Source organism: Citrus clementina, unplaced genomic scaffold (genome assembly GCF_000493195.1).
Source record: "Citrus clementina cultivar Clemenules unplaced genomic scaffold, Citrus_clementina_v1.0 scaffold_3, whole genome shotgun sequence".
NCBI classification, from domain to species: Eukaryota; Viridiplantae; Streptophyta; class Magnoliopsida; order Sapindales; family Rutaceae; genus Citrus; species Citrus x clementina.
This window is the reverse complement of record NW_006262339.1, coordinates 43,431,811-43,439,759: the sequence shown is the minus strand read 5'-3', so window position 1 is coordinate 43,439,759 and position 7,949 is coordinate 43,431,811. Positions and strand designations below refer to the sequence as shown.

The 7,949-nt window shown below is 37.1% G+C and overlaps 2 protein-coding genes across 3 annotated transcripts in view; both read left to right on the top strand.

Moving 5' to 3' along the window:
• Nucleotides 1-3,159, top strand: part of LOC18046776 (chromatin modification-related protein MEAF6) — a 3,951-nt gene extending 792 nt beyond the window's left edge. The window contains exons 3-8 of the mRNA XM_024188281.1: nt 1,017-1,117; nt 1,610-1,679; nt 2,099-2,126; nt 2,212-2,272; nt 2,391-2,670; nt 2,980-3,159. Of these exons, the coding sequence (XP_024044049.1) occupies nt 1,017-1,117; nt 1,610-1,679; nt 2,099-2,126; nt 2,212-2,272; nt 2,391-2,493 (363 nt within the window). The 3' untranslated portion in view covers nt 2,494-2,670; nt 2,980-3,159. The remainder of the gene's footprint in view (nt 1-1,016; nt 1,118-1,609; nt 1,680-2,098; nt 2,127-2,211; nt 2,273-2,390; nt 2,671-2,979) is intronic.
• On the top strand, nt 3,080-6,683 carry LOC18046775 (protein root UVB sensitive 2, chloroplastic). 2 transcript variants are annotated; one of them, XM_024188279.1, is made up of 11 exons: nt 3,080-3,158; nt 3,257-3,388; nt 3,480-3,568; nt 3,651-3,735; nt 3,853-3,912; nt 4,019-4,112; nt 4,205-4,302; nt 4,573-4,752; nt 5,579-5,701; nt 5,784-6,245; nt 6,410-6,484. In XM_024188279.1, exons 1-10 carry the CDS (start codon nt 3,147-3,149, stop codon nt 6,207-6,209), a joined length of 1,299 nt encoding a protein of 432 aa, XP_024044047.1. In that variant the 5' UTR covers nt 3,080-3,146; the 3' UTR covers nt 6,210-6,245; nt 6,410-6,484. The 2 variants fall into 2 exon arrangements, with proteins under 2 accessions (XP_024044047.1, XP_024044046.1); XM_024188278.1 differs by having other exon boundaries at nt 5,784-6,683.
• Nucleotides 6,684-7,949: the final 1,266 nt, after the last annotated feature.

Sequence of the window (7,949 nt, the reverse complement as noted above, 5' to 3'; positions counted from 1 at the left end):
CCTTAACGGGGAACCGCTTTTGTGTTAAGGGTTTCCTTTTTAACCAGAAAAGCCAAGTTTCAGGAGGGCCTTATTATTTTGGAAAACCGGGGGATTTCCCTTTATAAAATTTTGGATAAGTTTTTGGTCCAAGTTTGGTGGGGGTTGGGTTCCCTAATGGGGTAAAGTGTTCCAGGAATTCCTTTGGAGCCAGGTTTGTTAGGGTTTCCGGTTTTGAAATTCAAAGGGGGCTTTTTGTTATGAGGATGGTCCATTTCCTGGATAGGGGTGCGGTTCCAAAAGTTTAAGGATTAAATAAGTTTGGTTTTTGGTTGAAAGGGTTGGGTTCCGTTTACCAAACCAAAGGGGGGCTTGTTAACCAATCCATTTTTTTTGAAAAAATGGTGTTATTTTTTTCCTGAAGTTGGAACAAGGGCCCCCCCCCCCCCCCCCCCTTCCGTGCTAAACCATGGTTGTAAGAAGAATGGAAGCAGTGCATTTTAAAGGCTTAAACTAACCAAGGTTAGTGTTGGTTGAAACATGAAGTCTTCGTTTCTGAACTTTGTCTGCATCTAGATTTCATTAGTGAGGTGAGAGGTCTGTTGATAAAGGCAACTTATCCAGAAATGATCTCGCTGAAGAAGGTCCTGAGAGGGTGTTTTGGATATGTTATATGGTCAAACCTTTTGCTCCAATCGGTCTCTAACAATGCTTTTGAATCGAAGTGCTTGCACTCATCCTTCAAGTCTAAAATTGTTATACCAGACAATGCTTCTTTGAGAGTTCTATTTAACTTGTTTTTCAGCGTGGAAAGAGAAACTGAGCTATCCAACTGACATTAATTGCAATATAATGCAAATTTTTAATTTTTAAGCTATGTGAGACCCTTATGCTCAAGGTGTGATGTGTGGAAATTAACAAATCTTTTGAAGGGTTTCTCTTGTCTCTTGGAATTTTCTTGTATGCAATTATTATTATTATTATTATTTTTTCGAAACCCTCTTCACTGGAGGCTGATGAGTTTTCTTCTAGTGCAGGTTTATGATATGGAGACGAGTTATTTACAGGATCCAAGCCAATGTGGCAATGTATTGAAAGGTTTTGAAGGGTTCCTATCTTCATCTAAGAACACTGCGCTGTATGGAGTGGCAATTATATACTTCTTTTTCTTTTTCTTCTACTTGATAAGAATATATTTCTCTGGACTCTATATGTGAAATCATAATTCTGGCTAATTTCATGACGAGGCTATCATATTTTGATAAATTTTTGTTTGTGCTTTGGTATCTGAATTATTTGACATGGTTACATGGTATCAAAAGATGAATTATGTCAGAAGACTTATGGAAAAATGAGAAATAGTCCACTGTCTTCCAGAGGCAGAAAGTTTTAGCAAGACCATTAAAATTAACAATAATTAGAAGGCTATTATCTGAGAAATTGCAGCTTGGTTAACTTTTAAATTATAAAATTCCAGTCAAGTCATATGATGCTGAGAGAATGTAAAATCTCGTCATACTTTAGGCAGATGCTTAAATTAAATGTTTCAGAAATATGGAAACACAAAAGTTTATTGTTGATACACTATAAACTTATATGTGCATTGAGCTATTAAAATTTGCGGATGCAGCTTGAAGCGGTCGAGGAAATTCCAACCTGAAGACCGGCTCTTCTCATTATCTTCAGTCACCTCACCAGCAGTATGTGTACCAAAATTTAAATTCTCAACAATGTTGACACTTTCAGTGCTCTCCCTGCTCTCCCTGCTCTCTGTTCTGCTTCTGCTTCTCTGTGTCACCAATGATCAGGATTTTGTCCATCTGAATAGAGTGAACTGTGTTTTCCATTTGCTTTACCTTCTCCATTTCCAAATGAAAAGAAAAGGATGTTGAGATCTTAATTTATTTGGCAAACCATTGTGGTGCTAACTCAATTCATGAATGGACACATTTATGGCTTTGTTTATGATAGAAATTCTTGTTGTTGACTTTGCTGGAGAGGCAGAAGAAAAGAAGAGTTCCATATATTGTGCATTATGAGTTATGAACTCTTTTCCCTCTTTTGATCCAAGTTGTAGCTAACCTTTTCACTTATTTGTATTGGGGTGGTGCGGGTTCAGGCAGAAGAGCAAGCCATTGGTCGAGAAGGTGAGCCCATTATACGCGGACTTTTGGACTACTTATTTTTTCCTTTTTTTTGTTATTGTTTGTTCTTCATTTGTGTTTACTGTAGATGGGAGGTCAGACTTTGGTCCAGGTCGGTCTAAGGGCGGAGGTATCTATGGGAATGGGCAGTAAGTAGCACTCTTTTATTATCTTTATTAAGAGTACTATGATGCACCTAAATGGTGACAGTGGTAAAGATATATGATGTGATGATGAACATATATGCTTTATCTGAATTGTTTCCAGAGGAAAACCAAAGAAGGGAAGAGGCGCTTCAAGAGATGCGAAAAGATATAGGCACTCTAGTGAAGATTTTGACTATGATGATGATCCTGATGTGACATTGTGAAATTAACATTGCCTGGGTATCCTTGTTATGAAAGCTTTGGCAAGATCCGGAGCCTAAGACAGAATCTTTTGTGTCACTAAATCCTGTCAAATTCCGGAAATAATAAGTCTTCAGGCAAAGCACAACCTCTTTTGCATGATGCAAGCAAGAAGCCTGAAGTGGTAACCTCCTCAAAAGGTTGTTGTTTCGACCAGATATTTTGTTGTTGGTATAGCTATGATTAAAATTGTCAAATGTGAATCTTGTTTAAATTATTGAAGATTGAGTGAGGAAAATGTTTTTGTATAGAACTGATAAATTTTAATCAAACAACCATCAAAATGCGTTCTTGCTTTAATTCAATTATTTTCCAAGGGCGTAAGTGTCACAAACATTGTGTCTGGTAGTACCGCTCCTGACTTTACAAGCAGTTCAAAAAAAAAAAAAAAAACGTATAATTTTTCTTATTTTGTCAAATAAGTCCCAACTCGATGATTGACCCGCCAGGCGCCAGCCCGGTACATGCGTGGAGCTCAAACGGCAAAGTGAGCAAACGATGTCGTTTTGAAGCAGTCGTAGCGTTCAAATATCTAAACCTCTTATTAATTCCGAAAACTCCGCCTAGGACAGCGTCGGTTTTTCTTATCTCTTTTCCCTCCCTCGATCGATGCTCCATGAACTTACTGGTATTTGCTTGTTTATTTTCTCACCCTCAAAATAAAAAATTAAAAAATATCCATAATTGAAAATAAATAAATAATTTCATTTTTGCTTGTCTTTACAGGAAAAAATTAAGAAGCAGAAGAAGAAAGAACCAGACAAAAGCATGTCAGTACAAGAAATCCCTGTCTACTGGTTCGAGACCTCCGATTCCGTGACTCGCCACTATCAGTTTCAGCCCGACGGTCACCTCTCCGTCAGTTTCCCTTCTCAATTTTCACTACGCATTCTGTATTTACAAGTTTCCATTTTTTATTCAAAAGATTTTATTTTTTAATTTTTGGCAGGTGAAAGTAGTTGACGACTCAAGACCAGTGTACCATAGAGTAGTTGATTCATTTCTCAATAAGTTCTTCCCCTCCGGATATCCGTTCAGGTAACTTATTGATTTATTATTGTTGGAATGTGGAGATTGGTTTCGCTTATATGGTGGGTGTTTATTTTTCTATTATTTGCAGTGTTAATGAGGGTTATCTTAGATATACGCAATTTCGAGCGCTGCAACACTTTACTAGTGCAGCATTATCTGTGTTGTCGACTCAGGTCTCTATCCGATACCCACAATGGATTGTCCTAATATCCTTGTTTGCTGTGATATATATCTTCATTTTCTAACTGTGATATGGGGGCTGTTTCTTTATATTCTCACTGTGTTTGCAGTCTCTGCTATTTGCTGCAGGCTTGCGACCTACCCCTGCACAGGCTACTGTTGTCAGCTGGGTAAGTTTTCCCCTTTTGGTTTACTAAAGGTGTCTAGTGATAATTGCGCTTTTGCTGATATTTTTTTTTTTTTGGTTTAATCTTTTGGGGTGTTGTTGGCGAGCAGATATTAAAGGATGGCATGCAGCATGTAGGGAAGCTCATATGCAGTAATCTGGGAGCTAGAATGGATTCTGAGCCAAAACGTTGGAGAATTTTGGGTTTGTATGTTTAATTTTATGTGTTTGGATTGGCCTAGTGTTAGCTATGACTCAAATAAGCTGTCTAACTAGAAATGCCCTCCACCTTGCAGCTGATGCCCTCTATGACTTGGGCACTGGCTTGGAAGTTCTTTCTCCTTTATGTCCACAACTTTTTCTTGAAATGGCAGGACTTGGCAATTTCGCAAAGGTACACTCACTTACCTCATTATTTTGGTTTTCTCTAAACCTGCATCTATTCTTTTTCACTCCAAAAGTTTTGATTCTTTGTCGCTTGATTTTTGTGTTTAGCACCATCAGAAAAAAAATGAGATGGGAAGCTACAAGGAAACTTGTTTTCATTCTGTTGCTTCTGTGCTCATTTTCAAGCCCATAACTACTTAATTTTGATATTCTCATCATCCAGTTCTGACATCCTTATGCCTGTGTTGAAATTTACTTTATTTTCTCAATGTAATAGGGAATAGCAGTGGTTGCAGCAAGAGCAACCAGATTACCTATCTATTCTTCTTTTGCTAAAGAAGGGAATCTTAGTGACCTATTTGCTAAAGGGGAAGCCATTTCAACTCTGTTCAATGTTGTCGGCCTTGGAGCAGGGATTCAATTAGCATCTACAGTTTGTTCATCAATGCAGGGAAAGGTATTTAATTTGCTTATAAGCATCTGATTTCAAGCATGCAGTTGTTTCAATGATAGCTGGTTCTCACAGTTGTGTGATTTTGTTTTGAATTAAAAAAAAAAAAAAAGAAGAGAAATCATGAATTGTGATATAGCTGATAATAGCAGCAATAATGATAAATACATTGTCTAGGTAGTGTAATTTGCTTGAGTTTCTTGATTTATTGTATCATACTATCCATTCATTACTGTAGCATTCAGATGAATATCAAGGCACCAGTGATGTCCTATTGATTTTCTGCAGATTGGTGCTTTAAAGCTCTTCTTTAGTTGGCTGGGGTAAATCTCTTTGATAACAACTTGTTTTTCCCTTCTCTGAAAGTCTTTAAAATTATTTTCTCTCTTAGGATCATTATTTACAGGGTTTTTGTTCTCGGGTGTACTTTGAGTGAGAGAGATGATGGTTAGAAGCCCCATTCAGTGACTTATTGTGTTGAGTCAGATACTTCTTTAAAACACTTTGCGTTAGCTAAAGTATAGCACGGAAATAAAGTTATCTGCCCTACACGGCTGAAATTTGTTATGAAAACTTCATTACAGTATACATTCGAATGCTTGATTTAGGAGTTCTGGACAAATGTAATTAATTGTCAGAAATCATGGAGCATTGAACATTAGCTTCTGAAATCAAACTCTTTTAGGCTGATATAAAGCCTATCATTGATCGTATAAGTTTCCGATAAACCTGCAACAAGAACTCTTCTTAACAATTAAAGAAAGAAATAAGGATTGTATTGAGAAATGTAATTTTTGTTTTGTAGTTATAAACTTATGGATATTTTTTGCAGATGATCGTTGGTCCTCTTCTTTCTGTCATACACGTTTATAGCGTAATAGAAGAAATGCGAGCTGCTCCTGTCAATACATTAAATCCACAAAGGACTGCAATGATCGTAGCTGATTTTGTAAAGGTATGTTTGTATCTTTGATTCAATATGATCATAGGTGTTTAGTTTTTCATTTCTCTAATTTCTCGGTTGGAACCTAATTCAGACTGGTAGAATATCAAGCCCTACTGACTTAAGGTATCGAGAAGATCTTCTCTTTCCTGGACGACTTATAGAAGATGCTGGCAATGTAAAGGTGGGAAGAGATCCGCACAAGGTTGTCAAGCCTTCAAAATTTCACGAATTGAAAGAATTATTTGCTGAGGAAAAGTTTATTTTGTGTCTTGGAAGTAGATGGACAGACATGGTATTAGAGCAGAATGCTTCAGGTGAAGATGCATTGAGGGGTTGGCTAGTTGCGGCTTATGCTGCAAGCATGGCGAAGTCTTTCCATGATCCAAGTCTTACCGTCTTGCAAGATGCCTATGATAAGATGAATGATGTGTTCACTCCACTTTTGTCTGAGCTGCAGGCCAAAGGGTGGCATACTGATCGTTTTCTTGATGGAACGGGAACCCGTTTTGCATGGTAGTGTCTGTGGTTTCAGATAATACATTTCATCTTGAAGGTACAGAGATTCTGTGCCGAAACCTAAGTAGAACAAAATGTGATAGATGGTTTTTGCCTTCTAGAAATTAGGGGAGGTTGTTGCTGCAATGGATATGCAAAGATTTTTGTCCTCCATTGTTTTATTTGCTGTTTAGGACTGATACTATTTTATTTGCTGTTTAGGACTGATACTATCTGGATTATTCAAAGTCTTATGGTTAATCAATAGTCAAGAGCCTGAAGCTGGTGCTTACAGAAGAAAGCCCTCATTGAAGTTGTTTACACACGAAAAATATACCTATTTGATAAAAAGAGTCTGAAAAAACACATTAATTAGTTAGCTCGTGAGTTAGTTTCATTTATACCCTTTTAATCCTCCGAGAAACAGGAATTGTATTGAGTTAGTTTCGTTTATGCCTTTTCAGTAGCAAATGAAATGTGGAAAATATATTATGTATTTGTTCTGGGCGCTTTCTTATCCATTAGATGGGACAGATAAGGATTAAGCTTTTGTTCATGTACTTTGTTTGTTTCACTTTATATGGATGAGCATGACATGATCTTTTATCCTTAATCGACTTGATCAGTTGATCGTTGTCTGCCAACCGATGGCTTTCGAATTTTTTTTTATGTAATACTAACTTGTAGATAGATTTGCAGAACACTTCACAATACAATAACATCAATTAAACTTTTAACTTGATTGCAGTCTGCTATCATTTGCTACTCTAATTCAGATGCAAATATTGGGACCCCTAGCAATACTCTTTAAATTTTCTCTCTCTTCTATTACTTTAAGCGATTTTACCAGTCTAACAAAACAGTAGCACCAAAGTCAATCAATGATGATGTCGGTTTCTTTTGTTTTTTCTCCCTTGAGGTTGAAGATAAAGCTCATAAAAACTGCCAGTGCATGAAGCTCTAAAACAGGGAAGCAAGTGGGGAGAAAAGAAAGGCTAAAAAATTCAGTTCATATTGCAAGCAAATTGAAAATCAAAAGTGCTTTCGAACAGCCGTGCTTCTTTGTTGTTGGAGATGTAACAAACAAAACAGAAAAGAAAGAACGATGTATTATATGGATGGGTGAATGTTAATTCAAACCCAGGGAAAAAGTCAAATGCAAGTGATTGAATATTGATAGATATGTCTACTGACTGATTGGCTCGTCTTGCTAGTTGCTACGTATCTATTTGACTCATTTTTGCATTTTTTTGACTTGCCTACATTTCGATAATAATTTAAACATTCAATTGCAGGTTGCTGTCAAATATCAGTTCAGCCACGATTCTAACATGATAATTCTCATTGTTTATTTAATTTCTTATAAACTTGGTGGTACTAACGTTATTTTGCTTTTACAGTTTATCTTTTCCCCAACGTCAAATGGAACGTGCTATTGGTCTCTTTCAGAGCTGCCTTTTAACTCTCCCACTTGATGCTATAAATGGGGTTTAGCTTTTAGCTGAGCAGCCAGTGTCAAAAAAAGCCACCATGCGTGAATCCTCTCAATTCTCAAACTCATAGGTAAAGCATACTCTTATTATTTTACTGCACCAAAACCTAACGAAGAGAATGATTACCATGAAGTTTATTTGGCACAACGCGTCTCCTGCTCCGAACTTCAACTTTCAAAACTTTTGTTCTCCCCCCCCCCCCCCCCCCCCGGGCCCCCAAAATTTCGTTCCTAACTCCCCAATCATGAAATATTATATACAAAATTGTG

Bases quoted from the DNA above. Each gene is read 5' to 3' on its own strand.
- LOC18046775 (XM_024188278.1), top strand. The intron at 3,569-3,650 runs GTAACTTATTGA...TATTATTTGCAG, and splicing joins CCCTCCGGATATCCGTTCAG to TGTTAATGAGGGTTATCTTA. The intron at 4,303-4,572 runs GTACACTCACTT...TCAATGTAATAG, and splicing joins GACTTGGCAATTTCGCAAAG to GGAATAGCAGTGGTTGCAGC.